This window comes from Miscanthus floridulus, chromosome 1 (genome assembly GCF_019320115.1).
Source record: "Miscanthus floridulus cultivar M001 chromosome 1, ASM1932011v1, whole genome shotgun sequence".
In the NCBI taxonomy this organism is placed as follows: domain Eukaryota; kingdom Viridiplantae; phylum Streptophyta; class Magnoliopsida; order Poales; family Poaceae; genus Miscanthus; species Miscanthus floridulus.
Genome location: NC_089580.1, coordinates 82,102,463 through 82,123,477, shown reverse-complemented (window position 1 = coordinate 82,123,477; position 21,015 = coordinate 82,102,463). Strand labels below are relative to the sequence as shown.

The window sequence follows — 21,015 nt, the reverse complement described above, 5'->3', positions numbered from 1 at the left end:
GGTTGGCCAACTTGTTTGAGGCCTTTTGTTCATTCGCTTCACACTTGTCAGCCCAACTCTTATGTGGACACATGGCCCATTCATGTCCATATAATCCACAACCATAGCATAACCTTTTTCCATGTTTCTTGCTCTTGGTTGTGTTGGCCTTGCTTGAAATGTGATTCTTTTGTTGGCTTTGGAGGAAGCAAGGTTTGAACCCTTCTCAAGCTTCTTCACCATGTTATCACGGTTATCTTGAGAAGGTTGTGCTTTCTCCTTACCCTTCAATCGAATCACATCTTTCTTTAATCTTTCCGCTTCTTCTTTGAGCTCTATGTTTTCTATGAGATTTAGCTCAATTGAAGATTGGCTTACTTGAGAAGCACGCTCATTAGTACAAGAAATATTTAATTGATATGGTGTACTAGTGAGTGAATGTCTGAGAGGTTGAGAAAATTTTACCAATGTGATCACAACCTCATGAGCCACCTCAAGCATGATGCTTGATTCTACTACTTCCTTATGTGAGCACTTGAGATGAACATAGTTTGCTTGTAGCATATCATACTTGCTTGATAGTTCATCTAGCCTTGCCTTGAGCTCAAAGTTTTCCTTCTCTAGTTGTGAAACACTAGAAGAGGAGTTAGTAACTAAAGCATGCTCAATTGACAATTTTTCATACCTTTCACTTAGAGCCTTTAGTTCTTCCATCTTGGAGATGAGAAACAATTCTTGCTTTTGAAGTGATTGCTCTTGCTTCTCAATCTCTTCTTCAAGCTTATCATTCTTTTCAACTATCTTCATGATGATGAACTTGTCTTTGCGGTTGAGATGATCAAAGTTGTAGTTGTCTTCAACTTCAACATCACTCTTATCTTGATCATCTACTTGTGCTTTCTCCTTTTCTTGATCTTTCTTGTTACTCTTCCTCTTTCTTTTCTTGGCCATGAGATACAAGTGATGAGAATCATGAGATACTGAGGTTGACTGATCACTTGGTCGCCACTTGTCTTGAGCATCCTTGCAAACAGCTGCTTGCTGCTCTGCTGCCTCGGCCATACCAGACACGTCCGGTATGTGTAGGCAGACAACAGGTCATGCGCTACTTGCACTTACTGCTCCGGCTCGGTGCTCTTGAGGTCTTGTGAGGCTTCTTCGATGCATGAAGACACAATGGGCATACTTTCCATTGACTCGATCTCAAGTGCATCATCACATTTGGATTTTCCATATAACCCAACAAGTCTAGTCCAAATGAGATGAGCACTCTCCGAAGGTGGTTATCCATTAAAGATTGCCTCATCTTGAACCTCTATACTTAATGTACTCAAAATGACATTAATAGCTTAAGCATTGAGTTGCACGCATATTTTTCCTCTTTTGACAAATTTTTATAGTTGCTCCAATCAACTATAGGAAGAGGTATGCTTGCATCCACAATATGCTCAATAAGAGGGCTAATAGCCCGAAAAGTATTGAGTACATGTAATGGCCAAGATAGAAAGTTTGAACCATCATTTTGGAGAAGCACCGGCTCCAACTCGATAGGCGTCGACATCCTTTTCTCACGGCGGTGAAGCTTTAGGTGAGAACCTTTCTCCGATACCAATTAAAAGGACCTAGGATGTCACCTAGAGGGGGGTGAATAGGCGTTTCTGAAAATTAACACCTTTTAATTGCGGAAACGATTAGTAAAGGGAGTTTCCAAAATGGAAACTCCAAATAAGAGTAATACCACCACTCACAAGTTAGCCACATAGTATGTAAAAGATACTAAATAAATCTAGGAGCCACAACCCTGCAACACAATGATTAGTGCAGTGAATAGATAAAAACAGAGCAGGGGCCAATACCGGACACGTCCGGTAGAGGCACCGGACACGTCCGATTCGATCGAACACTTGAGGCAATATCGGACATGTCCGGTAGTTATACCGGACACGTTCGGTATACACGAGTTCTGCAGTGTGACCCATAACTTGCTCATTTTGATTCCAAACTTCAATCCAACCTGTAGGCACCCACTAAAGATAGTGCCACATATAGGTAACCTGCACAATAGCTAGAGCAACACAAATATCAAATGAAATGTGAATTGAGACATGCTATTTGTTTTACCGAAGTTTAGACTCGTTCGAGTCCTACTCTCTGTTGAGGGGGCTATGGGCAACCCAGCGAAGGTCAGCCCTAGAGGGTACCACAAAGGTCACTCTAGCCGAAGTCTTTTCCAACTCCTTTTTCTCCTTCCACTAGTTGATTCCGAGGTGGCGGAATCGACCGTTACAAACTTTCCAAGGCACACCAGAATCTCTTGGGTGCTCTCCAACGACGCCTAGCCGTCTAGGACCAAAGAGTCCAAGAGTAACAAATGCAAATCACAAAATAGACTATGCACAAGTGCTCAAGTGGTGGCTTGCTCTAAATTTCGAATTCTCTCTCAACCCACTAATGGATTTGGCAATTTGGATCACACTCACTTTGAGAGGGTTTGGGAGAGTTGGCAAAGCTCAAAAATGTGCTAGAGGATCAGCAGAATCAGCAACCCCCAAAGGTGGAGGCTTGGGGGTATTTATAGCCCCTTTGAAAAACTAGCCATTTTCTAGCTGTTGGAATACCGGACACATCTGGTATGCATACCGGACATGTCCGGTATGACTTGCACTGCGCCAACGGTAACTTCGGGCGTCAAGCCGTCGCATGTCCTTCACCCTTGCTTAGTACCTCGAAGCCTTTCCTCGCTATCTTCACCATCTCAAGCCATCAAGTCACATCTTATGTTGAATCATCCATTCATTTGTATTGTTATCTTTTTCATTTCAATTTAGCAAACTTCAAATATGAGACCACTCTATATGCAATCCCTCATGTCTCATTAATTAATTTTTACTGAGCTTGCTTTCACATAGTACATGGAAATCCTACAATAAAAATGTCTCTGCATAAATTCTATTTGCATTATTGTCTTGTGCTTGAACTAGATTGTTTATACAATAACACATTATTTTGGCTTTCATTAAGTACCTATGAGATAACCTATTACCTGTCCACACTTAGCAAACGGGTTAGACCTTTAATCACACTGTCATTCAATCATCCAAAATTCACTAAAGGGCTAGATGCACTTTCACATACAAGCATTTATGATGACATGTCAATGCTATTAAGAATAGAGAAAATAAGTGAATTTGATGAGGATGAAACTCTTTTGGCTCGGTTTCCAACTCTAGACATGAAATTAAATATTTATAAAACAAAAGAATGAAACTATGTATTGTAATTGTGTTATCCATGTTTCATTACATTTTGTATTTTTAGAAACAACGGTACGAAACTCTCCGTTGAGAATGTCCTAAGAGGCCTCACCGACTGGCATCTAATTAAAATATGTAAATTAGATTAATGAGTGATATTGTAACCTTTTCTCTATAGCACTAATCTGTCCTAAACTTTCTAGAAGTTGACTTAATCATGGATGAAGGGAGTATGTCTACATAAATAACGCAATAAAATAGTCTTCTTCACTCAAGGATAATGTGAAAAATAAAGAAATACTCATAAAAATCTGTATGATATACAGGAGAGTAACGCAATCATTTTGGAACTCAAAATTCTTCAAAATAAAAAAAGACTGCAGCTAAAAATCAGCATGTCAGTGTCAAGTGTCAACCACTAATCGCACCGCTGAGCGCAGTTTAGTTGATCAACACCTCCTAAACCATCCGGCCCCAATGCAAGGAGGCCACCAGGTCATGCTCTTTCACATTAGGCCAGGGAGTTTGGAATGGGAAGTGCCGTGTGTGGTGCGTGTTGGCATAGCATTTCTCATGTGGGGGCAAATGGGAACCGGCATATTCTCCAGTTTCTCACTTTGCAATTAACTACTCCTACATGTATGTGCTAACCAATTCTAGTTAATGCGAAGTGTCGACATATCGCCCACCTCCTCCGATCAGCGAAGGGTCCCACGCCTACCCTTCTATACTTCTTGATGAGTTGCTGTACATTTTCAGATCGTTTTGTTTATTTATTTATTATTTTCCTTTCCACACTCCACACGTCCAGATCTGTCCGGGGGGTCCGCCATGGACGAGTAGACTGTCACAATCTCCTTTCATGATTTGCAACTGCCAATAATCCAACACTAATAATGCTGCCTAAAACTTAGCACAGGACATCGGATCATTTACTGCCTTGCTAATGCACCATCAAACTGACAATTTCGTGATTGATTAGGTTACCGAAACAGTAGGGTAGCTACAGTATCTATTAAAATACGACCACCAATGTACAAACTGGGCAGCTGAGTTCTCAAGTGATGAATCTGCAAATAAAGCCGGCAATGCCGGTTGCAAAGTCAAGCGGATGTGTCGGCTGACCTCAGTCCTGACCTGTCGGATCCAGGTTGCCAGGGACTCTCCGAACGGTGAGCGAGACTGTATGCTGTTGCTTCATTAGCAGGATGGGCCTTTCCCATGGCTACGCAACTTCAGTGCCCTCCAAGGAAGGACTGAGGAGGAATCAGTGAGTGCGTGATTAGGTTAGGTACACCGACCGACCGGCCGGCCGGACGCCGGAGCTAGCGATCCTCACCACTGTTTAGTCGTACTAGTGCACAACATTCTGGTGGTGGAGGTGGAGCCGTCGCAGGTCATAGCCTCATAGAGCTTTAAGACCTACCCGTGCCGTGTGATTTTTTTTTATTTTTAACACATTTTTTAAATTAATTTAAAAACTAACACTGTTTAATTTTTTTTCTCAAATCTAACACATTTGGCCACGCCTATTCGCACGGCTCGGCCAATTAACGTTGCCGCGCCATGCATGGGGCACGGCAAGCTTGCCCACATGGCAGGGACCAGGCACCTGACCGGTGACGTGGCCGGCTCTGCCGCGCCACCGATCAGGGCTCAGCGGTGACGCGCCCTGATCGGTGGCGCGGCAGAGCCGGCCAAAGGCCCGCGGCCCAGTCCCGCCGCGCCACGGCCTGCCCACCGCACGCACGCCCACGCCCGACCGCCTGCCCGCACGTGGCCGCCGCGCCTGCCACCAGTAGCGCCTCGCCACACACGCCGGCGTGCCACTCCTGCCGCGCCCGCCGTGCCACGAATGCCGGCGCGCCACGGCCGCCCGCTACACCCGCCACGCCGGCGCGCCACCCCCTCCGGCCGCCCACCGCGCCCTCCGGCCACGCACGGCGACTGCCTGCCATGCCCGCCACCGCCCTCACTGCCGCGCCGCCGCCCTCACTGCAGCGACAGTGACTGCCACCGCCGGCCTCACTATCGCGTTGTACACCGCTCCCAACTGCCGCACGCCCTTCTCTCTATCCCGTGTCCACCCGCTGCCGCCGCCGAGGCCAGCGCCCACGCCTCCCGGCCCAGTCTAGCGCGCCGCTGCCGCGAGGTATTCCCCTAGTGTATTTGTTGATTGAATCGACATTGTGAGTATAGTAAGTTAGTAAAATAAATAAAGTTAGTATAATTAGTAAAGTATAGTTAGTTTAGTTAGTATAGGCAATATAGTAAGTTAGTATAGATAGTAAAGTTAGTTAGTTTAGTTAGTACAGTTAGTGAGTCTAGTTATACATTGTATTTAGTATAATTAGTTGTTGTAGTTAACCTTGTATAGATGTTAATATTAGATTAGTTAGTATAGTTATAGTTAGAATAGGTATTAATATTATTATGGACATTACGTACGACGATTTCGACGACTTGATGAAGTTTCTTGAAATGTTTTTGTAGATGGATTGTTGTGTTAAAATTTTTTACAGAGGAAGTGTTATGAGAGAAGATGGTATGTTTGAGGATATGGAAGAAGAATTGGAATGGTTTGATGAACCTCCTAGCTTCAACGACCTTTGTGTCTGTTTGAATGCAAAGTTTGGCGGTGATTTCACACTTAAGGGGGGGAGGTTTGATATAGGAAGACTAGGGCACACTATGTCCTCCTGCCCTTGCGCGACCCTGCTCACTGGTCTCGCTACACTAGGGTGCTCCAAGGTTCCAATGTGCCCATGGCTGAGGTGGTGGTGGAGAATGTGTATATGATGCAGGGTGTCCTGGACGATCCATCCATTGACGGTGTTGGAGTCAATGAGCAAGAATTGGGGGTCGAAGGAGAAGCAGCTCAGGGTAACATGGATTTAGACGGTCAGTTGACGCAGGACCAGTTTCATTCAAGTCAAGTAGGTTGTATAAGCAATGATTTCGATGTGAACGAGTTTGAACTAGAAGATGAGGAGAAGGAGGAGGAGGACAGGATCGGTGATGTAGTTAGCAGTGATTCGGATGATTCAGATGGTCACTAGGGAGATAGACATGCTATGCCCACACCGGTTGATGCCATGCCAGTACCTGTTCATGGTATGACATTACTAGTACCAATTGAGGTTTTGCATGCTATCCAGGCTCAGGGTAGACTAGTCATAGATTTGCCAGCAGATGATACCCCCTATGATTCATGGGGCAGAATTAGCGAAGCGCAGCAGTATGTTCCACCACCACCGTACACAGCGACTGAGCTTGAGCAACTAAGGTCGATGAACGTACCTTTCAGGGGCGTTCCAAACTATAGGGATGTCAGCATGATGAATATGGTAGTTTGTGACACCGGTCTCTAGATGTGTAGGAAAACATTGTATGACCATGAGAAAGAAACCCTTAGGAAGGGGATGATATTCAATACAATGTTAGAAATGAAGCTCTTCCTTCAAGACTATGTTGTGTATCACCATAGGCCATACAACGTCACTCATTCGGACCAGGAGTTGAGGTACCACGTGATATGTAAAAATAGTTGTATGTGGAGGTTAAATGCATGAAAGAGACAGAGTGATGGCAAGTGGAGGATAAGTAAAGTTATCGAACCCCACACTTGCCTAACAAATAGGGGGAAGGAAAATCAGCAGCAGCTCACTACACGTTACCTTGCTCATCGTATATTGGGGCTCATTGATGACAATAACGACATTTCGGTGTCTTCTTTACAATAGTCCATATCTGGATTCGTTAAGTACGATGTGAAGTATGAAAAGGCTTGGCATGCTAAGCAAATTGCCCTAGCGATTCGATGGGGTAGTTGGGAGGAAGTGTACAACAGAGTGCCCTGCATCTTATGTGAAATGTATTACTATAACCCTGGCTTGAAATGGTTTGTAGACATCGGAGGGATGTATTACCCTACGCGATCGGGTGCCATGTCTTCTGGCTCTTTGAGGACAACAGTCGGCTCTTCTTAGCTGGTGATAGGTGTTGCCTCCATTGTGCGTATACCACCACATTATAGCACTGGGAAGGACCCTACAAATGAGGACGACGATGACGACGACGACCCCCTAGGCTTCCGCATACAGCACCACCAGTGGGACCCTTGGTAGTAGGATGAGATCAGCATGTTTCGGCTAGGTGGTGCCCCACTTGGTACCCTAGGAGCCTCACAGGTAGTAACAAAGGTAGTTTCTTTAAATACATAGGCTCCATGAACTAACGATCATAAAGATTATAAGTAATCTGCATATCATATACTTGCAGGGTACGAGCCGTAAGCACCGGCAACGCGACCACACCGATGTTGGCTACACTCCTAATGTGTTGCCTACAAATCCGAAGAGATAGAGGCATCCGAGGAATCCTTACACTCCTGGGACTTACTTTGTTATGTCGAACTTATGTCGAACGAATATTGTCGTCCGAAACTTGCAGACTCATGAACCAATGAAGATATTATGTGGCAACTTGTCAACTTACGTACGGACTCCATTTATTTGCTTCATATTCATTTCAATGCATCGCGGCAGTACTTGTAGTTGTTTACAGCACCGACGGCAACTCCCGTTCAATTGCAATTGAGGCTGGTCGGCTTCTGTCTGCGTCTAGGTCCTGCCACGCCGTGGGCCTTGGCGCATCAATGCCGCGCCATGGGCTATGGCGTGGTAGAACCTAGGCTTAGGGTTGCGTGCTAAATGTGACTCATCAAAAAAGAACGCTGGAGTAAAGTGATAACATTATTGTTATTTTACATTGATCTAATGCTAATAACATAACTTACACGCTACTATTTTAAAATACATGGGAAACATGCAAGATATATATGCCAACCAACCGTATTCGAAATAATTTCACTCGATTTTGTTCGTTTTAGAAATTCTCAATGCATTCGCTATTATTAAAAAAAACTTGGATGCATCGGAGAGCGACAAACGGATGGGTCGGAGGGTGACAAGCGGATTGGATCACTTAAGATCGACCATGGGTAATCCGAGTACATGATACATGGGTACAATACATCAATAGTTCAAATGGAAAACTAGACAACACAATGAAAGTTCTAGTACATAGCTACATTGATCATTAATAATGCATGGAACTAACAGACGGCGCAATAAAAAACCCTTAGTTAGAAACATACTGAGTAAGCAACTCGATGTCCAAGTACCAATCCTCTACCACAACCCTGTTGTTGTGGCTAGGGTCACCTACAATGTCCTGATCTACCTTTCACCTGTAGTAAGCGGCCTCCGCTTTATCTATGGCCTGAGACAAGAACGCATTCTCTTCCTCCTCGTTCATGTGGCTAGGCTCACCCGCATTACCCTAATCTTCCTCATCCTCCTCCGCCTTCAAACCCACCTCTGCTAGAGTGATGAGGTCGCTCAGTCTGCCAGTGTCATCCTCATCCTTCTCCACCTATAAGCCTACCTCTGCTAGAGCGATGAGATCGCTCAACCTGGCAATGTCGTCCTCATCCTCGCCCCCCTCATTATCCAACACAATCAGACATAGAACGCTGCGACCGGCTCAAGTTCTGTGCTCATGTAACTTGTTTTCCACATAACTTGCATGGGCCACCTCTGTGGAATGGTCCCCGCTACATCCAATCCCTTCATGTATAAAATGCAACAAGTTACCAACGCGATTATAGTACATTTAAAAGCAGGCAATGAAAGTAAGAAGGCTTTTAATGACTCACTTGCACACAATGCAGCAACATGGTCGTTCAAGACCTGCATCTGTATTGTTTTCCTCCTCTATTGCAGCCCTCCTTGCCCTATCCTCCTCTACTGCCCTTCGTCTCTCTGACCCCCATTTGTCAAGCTTGACATCAATCGGGTTACGAATACCGCTCTTTCTAGCAAACTCACGCATGTTCTTCTTTCGTAGTTTAACAAAGTGGTCGACATAGTCACATCCATATCCCCTCTTCCGTGCAATTACTTGCATCCCCTTCAAGTCATCCAAGAACTTATCTTGACCATCATAAGATTCCCACTTGCATTTCCTAGTGCTCTATTCAAACGAAAAATTATATCATAATTCTTCAAAAAATCCAGAAAATACAATTTCAGGTTTTCAACACCAATAGCCAACCTCATCATAGTCAACCATATGGCCGCAATAATAGCCTATTCTAAGCTCCAAAGGGACTAGGCCATAGTTGGATTCAACGCCACATTCGCATATGACAGGAGGTGCTTTGTAAATTACCCTTTCTTTCTTCTTTTCCTTAACCTTTGGCGGTTCTTTCGGCCATTGGTTCTTAGGACCATACAACCACTTCTTGAAATGACACTTCGCCATTGAAAACACCTAAATAAGGTGACATTAGTACATGAACACATATAGCTCAACATTTCAACACATACACTTTGCACTTCATGCTTGTTTGGACACACAAACTCCAACGTATTCTCAGGGTTTATCACATCTCGATCTCCGCAATCGCATAGAGGAGGTTCCTCGAGTCGTCTAACTACGGCTAAGTGCTTCTCCTTAGCCGTCATTGAATGGGGTTAGAGGGAGGTGGAACCTACCGCTCGAAGTGCTCTCGTGGATGTCGCCCTCTCCACCAATCGTCGAAAAGGAGGTACCTAGGGTCAAACTTGTCTGCACCGTCGATCAACTGAAAGAAAAAGCACCTCTCATGGGCCTACAGAACAAAATTCCAACAAAATATTAGTAACCTAGTAATACAAATGAAGAAAAAAACAAACGGAAATAATTACTTATATTAAAACGACTGCATGTGTAGAAGCAACGAGCCGCTATGTCCAGATGTCTCGATTGAAACACGTCGGCTAGACGACCATAGTCACAGTTAGGGACAGGGAGGTCAGGAGGGACGGGGGCATCTTTGCTAGACTCGTTGGGGTACAATTCTCTAGGATGACCCCGTTTTCGCCACAACTGCTCTCGAAACATGTCTTCCATCTAATAAAACGGTTCAAATTAAACATCAATCAAAATAACACAAATTAACGTAAAATATAATCATTTGCATTGCAACTCAAATAATATAACCAACACTTATAGCAACAAAAATATACATGGTAAACATACTTCTAACTAAATAATTAACCTTCACATTGACAAAATCAAACTAATATCTTCCTCCAAACCATAGCCCATAGTTCCCAAACAAAATTTTCCTCCTAACCTTAACTCCCATTCATAATATTTCAATCCACCATTCAAACGAAAATAAAAAGTGTGTCATTACCTTGAACGAGGCCGAGGAGGGAGGGAGGCGGCCAGGGAATGGAAGGGAAGGGAGGGGGGAGGCGGCAACGGAGGGTCGGGCGCCGACAGCACTTGGGAGTGGCGGGAGGGCGCGGCGTGGAAGTTGTCCACCGCGTTAAGGCAGACAGAGGCAACGCGGCTCGCGGGCGATATTACCTGGGACTACCGCGCCGTGAGGGATGGCGCGGCGGCGCGGCGCCAAGATCGATGGCATGGCAGACCCTGCCATGTCACCGGCGCGGCGGCGCTGCGCCAAAATCGATGGCGTGGCAGACCCTGCCACGTCACCGGTCAGCGCCCCGGTCGTCGCCACGTCATCCCTCTCGCCGCGCCACCATGCATGGCGCGGCACAGGCGTTTCGCCGCGCCAGGGAAATAGGCGCGGGCAAAAGTGTTAGTTTTGGAAAAAAAAAATAAAATAGTGTTAGATTTAAAATTAGTTTACAAAAAGTGTTAAAAATAAAAAAAATCTGGCGTGTCAACATCGCGGATCCATGTCTCCCATCCATAAATCGGATTCCCATCTTTATTGCCGGGTCTATGAGGTACAGAGGCACGTATCGTATATGTCGTTGAAAAATCAACTAAATATAAGTTTAACTAGATTTATAGAAAACAATATCGATGTTTATATCTTTATAAATAGATTTACATCAAAATATATAGCATGACTAATTTAATGATGCGTTTATTTAGTAAACGTAAACATTAGTACACTTCATATATATTTGATCAAAACTTTAGATTGATTCGCTTGTCTAATACGAGATTTGTACGGACCCTTTCTGTCCAAAAATAGGTGCATATCTCGCTTCTCGAGGAATCAAACGTTTGAAAGTTTGATTAAGTATATACTCTCTCCATCCCTAAATAAATAGATTTATTACGTAAGAATTTGTCCATGAATAAGTTGATTTCTAGAGGGGTGACGGTCCACCATCCCGTTTTATGGTCCTTGTAGTCCCATATTTATCACATCCCCCTCCCGGCTGTCTCTTTTGCATCCCCTCCCATCTCACATTGACGGCACCTCCCTCCAGTCTCCCTTTTTCCCACCACCGCCGTCCCTAATTCCCCAATCCACGAGTATAAAAAAAGTACCCATATTTATGATGTGTAATAAATATCATTAAATTTATACAAATACTCCCTCCAGGATTGGTATTCTACATACTTCTTTTGCGTACTTGGTCAAACTTAAAAAAAATACTCCTCAAGCAACGAAATTTATACTTATTTTGGGACCAATAGAGCATTTTAGTAGTAGCAGCGGGATGCTGCCACAGATACTCCTATATGTTTATAAAACAATTCGCTTATGTCAAAAGTCAAACTTTCTAATATTTTATCAATAATTTAGCTAACAACTTTTAACTATTAAAATTTAAACTTAATACCATTAGATTTATAATCAAATGTATTATCCAATAATTATAAGTTTATAATCATAGATAATATAACATAAAATAAATAAATGGTCAAAGTGTAAGACACTTTATATTATTATCAACTGACCCGGAGAGAGCAGCTGCAGCAGCAGCAGGCTGCCACATCAGCCATCCACATGACCTCGCATCTTTCTCTTGTAAAATTGCATATCGGGGTGGGGATATGGCATCGGCATGCAACGATGATTGGACGGGGTGCACTGCATGACATCCACGGCAGCGTGCACATCAGCACATGCTATCCTACTACTACAGTTTATTGACATAAGAGATTTGCATTTAGGCCGCGTTTAGAAGCCAAAAAAATTTGGTTTTGGGTACTGTAGCCCGTTTGTTCGTATTTGGTAATTAGTGTCTAATTATAGACTAATTAGGTTCGAAAGTTTCGTCTCGCGATTTCTCAATCCAACTATGTAATTAGTTTTTTTTTTCGTCTACATTTAGTACTCCATACATGTGCCGCAAGATTCGATGTGATGGGCACTGCGCAAAAAAATTTGGAAACTAAACATGCCTTTATAAATGGTGTTTGTAGCTATAAATGCGCTTGTGGATGCAGGTAACTACGGATATGAACGAATGGCTTCAGTAGTCAGTTGCAGTTCATGCTAGTCTATGGTTCCTTTCTGGAACAAGATCCGGACAGGTCTAGGAGCATAGTATTTCTTTTGCGTTTTCTGGTACCAGCAACTCTGCAATGTAGATAGATGGTAATCCTATCTTTGTCTCTTCTCTTTGCCTGACACGGCGCCTCTCCTTGTCCACTTTATTTTTACTTTTACCAATATAATATCATTGGCTGCTTTCGGGAAATCCTCCCAAATCAGGGCTAACAAAAACATATTTTCCTAAAAGAATACATCTAGTAGAAGAGCATGACAACTTTGAATCCTGAGTCCAACTATTATTTTGTATATCAGGTTCAGTATATGAATAGTTACTAGCAAATGCCCGTACGTTGATACGGGAGCAAAATTTCAATGCAATAATCTATCTCTCTCTCTATATATATACACCTAAAAAGACTAAAGTCATCATCTACCCAGGGATATCAAATCTTATCTCTCACACGTACGTGTCCAATACAAATAATACTGTACTCAGAGCTCACACATCCGCGTCCTACCCGATTAGGATACGTTGATTGGATCCACGGTCTGCATCCGATACAAAGTTCTCAGAGCTTCTGCGTCCGCGTCGATTACTAAGGTTCAATACAAAAAATTATGACCCCAATGCAACGCATGGACATATATTTAATAATATAAAAAATATATTGTGTCAAAATGAATAGGTAAATAAATTTAAATTTAGCTTAATAACATACTATTCTGAGCCACGTTCAAATAAATAAGAATCAATTTCCAATAAAAATCATCAATTCATCATATACATTCCTCCATATCTACTCTTCACAACAATTTGAATTTGTCTTGGCACACAATTTAACAACATAATCTATTTCCTAGTCCATGGTACTCCTTCGCCTAGCCCTCCAGTTGTGTTTCCAACACCAGAAATTTAAAACCTTCCGTTCAACCCCTGCCGCGCTAACCTGAGGGCTACTAAGCCGCTTCCTCACTGAAATTGCAAATAATCGATGTATCGCTGGGCTTCTGAACAATACATGATATTACATCTTTATTCACTTATACATGAGGTGTAAATGGTTGAGAGCATAGCCCATGTATTATTATCTCGTGGAATTTGCTATAGCATTGATGTTCTGCATTGCCATTGAGAAACAACACTTTGCAACGATTGTTCCTCCGTGGCTATGTACTTCTTGCAATTCATCCTTCTGCAATATACTAAGACCAGCTCTCAAAGTTTCCTTTTTCTAAAAAAAGAACCCAAAAAATCCCATTAAGAAGTTGAAGTCGTACTTGCATTGATCATGCTAATTCGACGGTATCCACCAACTCAAGTACAGAAGCAGGTCTATTGAGAGAGAAAAAAGATGGACGGAAACAATAAAATGCATGACATGAAAGATCGCTCTAAGAGCCTATTCCCGACTAACATTGCTCTATATTGATATGGTAACAACATTGTATACTGATATGCACATGTAATATCTTCGTCACTAAAAGAATGTATCACTCCACAGGGTGTGAGCAGGCTCATGCACACGGTATCATGTTGCTGTTGAATATGCACTTCATACCACCAAAGACAGACTCATATAACAGGGATCTTCTAGTTCAAAATAACCAGCCCTATCTCAAATGGTTCAAACAGGCATGCATCAGTCCTTCATGAGTCCGAGTTTCTGTTCCATGCATCTCTGCAGTACAAAAAATAATTAACCTGTAGGCAATAACCTAGAAGAACAAAACAAAATCATGACTGCTAGGAAGCTGGATCAGGAAACAGAGACATAGGTTGCAGATCACGGTGAACTGTATTGCATTCTATGGCAATTCAATTCGCTAAAAAGTAAAACACAGCAGGTAGAGTGAGCAACATTAGTCCGCTGCATACTCTTCTGACAATCAGCAATCCCACGAAGGCGTCGCCAAGAAGACTCGGCGTGGTTTGCTCCATGTAGCTCAGTAGCTGTGCAGGATTCGAGCACACTGCATAAACCTGAACTTGTGCGTCGCACTTGATTGTGCAATCTTACCAAAATGCAAAGTCTGCTCCAGAGGGTGCGTCGACCTAAACAGCATGGGACATAATAGATATCCAACAAAACAAATGTCTTAACTTAAACCTTCGGCATCATCTAGATGAAAGAATGAATGCTGAAAGTTGTGGCATTTAACTAACATGATGAAGCCTCAGTAAAAAAAAAGATATATAGTCACTTTCTAAGTTTCTATACCAATCAACTATTGTCTAACTACAGTTCTATACTGAAAAAGCAACTGTAGAACTCTCGAGAAATTCTAAAACTTGTTAATATCAATAACCTAAACTACTGTAGATCTCTTGTATGAAATGTTGCAATAACCATAAAATAAGTGAAAATGACTTTGGAACTACCATTAAATTGGAAGAGCATCCATTTTCAGCGGGAGACGGCTTCATGCAACATACAACAAGCAAAGTATATTAATGGTCCATATTAAACATGAATACATATGCAGTTGCTGATAAGACTTGATGCCCTACCAGCTAGGATTGAGAGGGAGAGAGTTGAGGGAGAGCTACAGTACCCGCGGGGGTACTGTTCACGCGAGGGAGAGAGGGCAGGGGCGGACGGCTCCGAGGGGAAGCTAGCAACTTAATTGTTGCTTCTTGCTTGATTATAACTGATACAGGGTTATCTTTTATAGAGATGACTGACTTGACCCCTAAGAAAACATCCTAATCGAATCAATCTATCTTATTCCTTTTCTAACAAACCAAATAAATCTAATCTAATCTAATCCGGCATTGTTCACGCTGTTAGGTTCATGTGCTACAGTACCACATGGCCCCTGGTCCGGCTCCACTTGCCATAACACTACTCCGCCCCTCCAAGACAGTTCGTCCTCGAGCTGTGGCGATTGCTGGAGCAGAAGACCTTGCAGTCCAGAGAAGATCGCCATGGCAGCTCTGCTCAAGGAGTCCTATGTTGCAGTTGTAATCGAGGCCGAAGACATATGGCTCCCCAAAATCAACTACGTCCCATGGGATCTGCTTCTGTAGTGGTGCACGATCCATACCTTTCTCCTCGAGGTGCCAAACTTGGCTGCGCCATCTGATCTGTCTGGAATCGAATCCGCCCGGCTCGAATCCATGGAGCGCCTGCACGTGGAGTCGATGGTGCCCTCCACGAGCAGCCACCCCCGCTATGGGTGCAGTAGAGCGGGGCTGTGCTGGAGGCGTACTCCAAGCGACCGATGGAGCTTTGAAGGCCTGCTGCTGAGCCGGCGGAGAATAAGTGCATGCAAACAGCCACGGCCCTGCTCGAGGGATCGGTGCTGCGGCTCGTAGAGGCAGCGACAAAGGCACCATGTCCGCCAATGTCGGTGCATGGATGATCGCCTGCATTGGTGACACTAGTGCCAGCGGGGTTGTTGGCGAAGCTGGTGATGAGACTGCCGGAGTTGTGGCAGCCGGGGCCTTCATTGGTGATGTGACCATGGCGGGCGAAGAGGAGCGCAACGACGTAGCTGACACCATCATTGTTGGTGATGGCGCCGATGCAGCAAGTGGCGTAGCAGTGTGGAACTGCACTAGCACCACTACGACTGCCGATGGTGCTGCTGGCGACGGCGTTAAGGACAGCGGTGCAACAACCACAGCGGAATCGATCCGATCCGATTCAGCAAAGTGGACGTCCGCTGGTGCCTCGTCGAAGCCACGCAGCTGGTAGCAGTCAGTGATCTGCATGAGCTCCTCCATGTGCAAGGCGTGCTCGAGAGTCTCGTCGGCGGCGGTGGCATCAACAAGATCATGATGATCTATGCCATCCACAGCCACGGACCCCCTGCTGTAGCATAGGGTCCTCCACCACGACTGCGGTTGGGGTGCATAGGGCCCGACGAGGAAGGCCCTGATGTCCGCCACGGCCTGCCCTAACTCCAGGATTGCGGCCGTCATCTGCTCCGGGGTGAGGACGAGGGCGGTGGGAGACGACGGCGCCAGGGCAGAGGGCGCGATCACCCCTGAGGACGCCAGCGCGCCCAATGCCAGCACGCCTGATGTGTGGGGCAGCAGCGCCGACGAAGACGCTGGTGGCGGCGGGTGGGTGTGTGGCGGCGGCGGCAGGTGGGAAGAACTCGGTAGAGGGCTGAACATGATCGAACCAGAGATCTCTGATACCAGATTGATAGGACTTGATGCCCTACCAGCTAGGATTGAGAGGGAGAGAGTTGAGGGAGAGCTGCAGTACCCACAGGGGGTACTGTTCACGCGAGGGAGAGAGGGCAGGGACAGCTAGCTCCCAGGGGAAGCCAGCAACTTAATTATTGTTTCTTGCTTGATTATAACTGATAGAGGGTTCTCTTTTATAGAGATGACTGACTTGACCCCGAAGGAAACATCCTAATCGAATCAATCTATCTTATTCCTTTCCTAACAAACCAAACCAATCTAATCTAATCTAATCCGGCACTGTTCACGCTGTTATGTTCACGTGTTACAGTACCGTATGGGCCCCTGGTCCGGCTCCACTTGCCATAACAGTTGCTATCTTTCAGATGGGACATACACATATTTTTTGAAAAAAAAAATACATATGCTGATAGAGTTAGTTAGATCCTGGAGTGGAGCCTGATCCATAGTTTGTTTTGGTGGCTACATCTGCCAATAAGAAAGTGAACATGTAGTTTACATCATAAGCAACCACATGGTGCAAGAATGAACATAGAATTTCTTGGGCTGTAGGATAGAATTAAAAAAGAGTAAAGTTGTTTACATTCGAAGTGTTGTGTTGACTTCTTATTTGTTGGCATACAAAAAAGAGTAAAATGCACCACATGTCCATTAACTTTTAGAGGGGTATCATCTAGGTTCATCAACTTTTAAAATATATTTTTGGGTATTTAAACTTTCTATGTTGTGCATTGCAGGTCCATAACCATTCGGTTGCTCGGTAATTTTTTATTGAACCCTTTCACTTCAATGACTCCGTCTCAAAATAGCTCTCACGAAGAACACAAGCAGGCGTCGGCGCCGACAACCACGCCGTCGCTAAGTGAGCGTGCGGGGCCAGCCACGTCGCTGCACTAGGTCAACAACGCCACGGTGCCGCAGGCAAGCAGGATGGCGGTCATGCAGGGCCAACCACGCCACCGCCGTGTGAACGGGATGGGCGGGCAGCTGCAAAGCCACGTCGCTGCTGGGGCGGGTGGGCAACCACCCTGTCCTGAGTCACGGATCCTCACGCAGAGGAGTACGCATGTGGATGCCCCGAGCAGCGTCTCCAAGTTCCGCTTGGCGCTCTTCGTCACGTCAGCGCTGCCTCGAGCGCATTCTGCATCGCCTCGGCCTTGCGCACCTCTGCTTCGCGTTCTTCAACGCGTTCTGCAACCACGATGTCATTCGATCGCGAGCGTCCAAATCCTTGTGCGGTTGTGCCACTGCCTCCGCCTGCATCGTGGCCGCCTCGCGTACGGCCTGTCTTCTCTCCTCTGCGTACGCGTACAGGCAGCTCGCCGACCGCCTCCGCGAGGAAGACACAGGGACGAGGAAGCTCGTTGTCGACTGCCCCGCGCAGAGTGTCCTGTTCGTGGAGGCCGACGTCGATGACTTCGGGGACGTGCAGAGCTCGCCGTTCCCATGCTTCGAGCAGGTCATCCTCGAGAGCACCACCGCCGTCGCGCGCTGCAGGTGACGCATGTCAGCACCATGTCGTCACGTAACGAGGAGCTGCGTGCATGCGTGGAACTGGCAGACCTCGATGTCGTCGATGCTCACAGAGCGATGGATGATGGAATCGTCCTCGTACTCGTCTTCCTCCCCGATCCTCCGCCTCGCCGTGCTCCGCGATCCGCGCTGGCCTCACTGGACGGGGCGCCCACGCCCATCCTATCGCTCTACTTTGCCCTCGACAGCAGCATGATGGCAGCGCTCTCCTAAAAGGAAGGGCATGGAGCGCCGAGATTCCGGCGTAAGTGGAGAGAAAGAGAAACCGGCAGGGGCGGCAGCCGGCCACGGCGCCGGCAGCAGCGTCAGGTAGAAAAGGGTCGATCCATGCGATCCTTTGGTTTGGGTGGTTCAGATCCGTTGCCCCTCTGGTGTGTTATGGGTTGTATTAGGGGCCCATTTGATTAGTTCGTTTTGGGATTGGTTTAATGAACCGCTGGAGCGACCCGCTCCACCCCCATCTTGAGGAATTACAGCAGAGTCATGCGTGGCCAGTGGCGACATGGCTGTCCGGCTGAGCAGCCCGCCCACCCAGGCTCCCGCTCGGCTAGCGGTGGTGTAGCAGGCCCGGACTAGTGGTGCGCGTGGCTGCCCGGTGTGAACGACCGACCGACCGCTAACGCCTTGGCTGGCCCAGGCGCCTGCGCCACGCTGCTGCCAGTTGGCCTGGCGCGGCGGTGTGGCTGGCCTGTGCGACCGACTGCACACTCGCTGAGCAACGGTGTGGCTGCCAGCACCCATGTCTGCTCGTGTTCTCCATGAGCGCTATTTTGGGATGGAGTTAAGGGGTTCAATGAAAAATTACCAAGCAACTAAACGGTTATGGACTTGCAATACACAATATAGAAAATTTAGGGACCCGAAAATGTACTTTAAAAGTTGATGGACCCAAATAACACCCTTCCAAAAGTTAATGAACATGTGATGCATTTTACTCTACAAAAAAATAGTTTTGGCCAAACAGCTGAACCTATAATTTCTTTATGTTCAATGCAGCAAGGTAGTTTTTCCTCACCTTTTCGCTTAGTGTTTGATGTGTTATCCAACTTTACTTCCTTGTAACTTCAATCTTCAATTCTGCAAAAAGAAGCAAGGTCAACATTTCAAATTTTTGTTCAACATTAGAGGTGGATTGGCACAAGTTTATGAACCATAGCAACTGTTTCTCTAACCAAAATGCATCAGCTTCACTCTTCATAGTTGCTATGTGATAGTACTATTGCTATATTGCCCCTTCATGAGTTTTACACTTCACTGTTCATATCTTGAGGTATTCCACTAACATCAGGAACAGGTCCTTAAAAGGCATCTCTATATAGAACAGATTGTTTATCACTGAACAAAATGCTTCAATTCTATAAGATATAATTTCAGTGAACAAAATACTAAAATGGTGTAGGTCGTCATGATCAAGATTGAGAAGATAGGTAGGAGATAACTGAACATGCGAGTAGGACCATATACTGATATACACTCTAATTTTAACTATAGTTTCACGTCACAATAATTTAACTTTTTTTGTAAATAAACTGCAATCTCTTGCAGGCTACATTGTTATTCAGGTAAGCTGCAATATCATAATTCAGTTTTCCTATGAATGGCTGCAATCTGGACACCACTCAATCCAGGCTCCAATCTGGACACACCTTGTTTACTCTTAAAAAACACCTAGAGAGCATCATCACCAACCAGTACGGGGGAGATTGAGAGAAGCTGAAAGACAACGCACCTTTCTAGGAGGACCACATACGAGCAAAAGGACGGGGTTCCGGGGCTGAGCGGCCATTGGGCGCAGGCCACCAGGTCTGTGGTGTTGAGAAGTAGGAGCGAGACTCCGAGTCTGCAAGAGAGGAAGGGAGGGGGAGGAGGAGGCACTGTCGCGCTCGCACCGATGAGGTAGGCTGGCTGCCGCCGGCTGGGGCTGGGGCACCGGGAGACACTGAGGCCGAGCGCCTGAGACCTCGATTCAGGAGACGCTCAGCGGCGGCGGCGGCGGCGCTCAGCGGCAGCAGTAGCGTCGGGGCGCTCGGCGGCGGCGTAGGGGGCGCTCGGCGGCGGCGATGGCGGCAGCCTTGCGGGACTCGTCGGGGGCGCTGAGCGGCGGCTGCGGCGTCGAGGCGAGGCGAAGGGCGAGGGGCGAGTCGGCGCGGGGAGTTGTGTTTTTTTTTTTTTTCTGAGGACGTTTGAGGGAGCCAGTGGGTTCGTGGGTCGGGGGGGGGCAGGGGAGTCGGAGGCAGAGCGATTTGGGTGTGAACGATGCCAGTTTGGTCTTTTTAGGAGTAAGAGATTCCAGTGAAAGAAAATGAAGCAGAAACTATGTTTGCCAATTTCATTATTCTCATTGTTGTCATTCAAGACAACCATATTAGCGTTTTCAACAGAAACGGTGTACTCATCTCGTTCTCTACAGCAATATGGTGAGTACACATCAATCCTGAGTCCCACTATTTTGTATATGCCCGTGCTAATGCCACAGTTTTACTTCAGGGATGCGTAAAATTTACAATTTGCTAGTTGATTGCCCGTGCGCGGCCATATATAAAATAAAATTCCATCATAACGTCACTCAAGAGCAGAAAATAATAAACGCAATAAAATATGCATGAAAATAAATAGTAACATGTTTTCGAAATGAATCAGTGGAGTCACCAATAATCTTTTTTGCTTGACAAACATAATAATTCACATAGGATACATGATGAGTTAAAGTTTTCCTTTGAATAATAAGTGTTTCTTGAGCTTGGACAAAACAAGAGCTATTCCCTAGT

At 45.7% G+C, this 21,015-nt stretch overlaps 1 protein-coding gene across 4 annotated transcripts; it reads right to left on the bottom strand.

Annotated features, from left to right (window-relative positions):
- Positions 1–13,416: 13,416 nt before the first annotated feature.
- Positions 13,417–20,445, bottom strand: LOC136488403 (uncharacterized). Of its 4 annotated transcripts, XR_010767386.1 has the most exons (4): positions 19,977–20,445; positions 19,263–19,324; positions 14,432–17,182; positions 13,417–14,234 (listed from the first exon to the last, which is right to left on the bottom strand). XR_010767386.1 is itself a non-coding variant. In XM_066485346.1 (3 exons), exon 3 carries the CDS (start codon positions 16,676–16,678, stop codon positions 15,347–15,349), a length of 1,332 nt encoding a protein of 443 aa, XP_066341443.1. In that variant the 5' UTR covers positions 16,679–17,182; positions 19,263–19,324; positions 19,977–20,445; the 3' UTR covers positions 13,417–15,346. The 4 variants fall into 4 exon arrangements, 1 of the variants encoding a protein (XP_066341443.1); XR_010767388.1 differs by having other exon boundaries at positions 13,417–14,974; XM_066485346.1 differs by having other exon boundaries at positions 13,417–17,182.
- Positions 20,446–21,015: the final 570 nt, after the last annotated feature.

What these genes read in the sequence shown, in the direction of transcription:
- LOC136488403 (XM_066485346.1), bottom strand. Translation starts at nt 16,678, where the DNA reads ATGTTCAGCCCTCTACCGAGTTCTTCCCACCTGCCGCCGCCGCCACAC.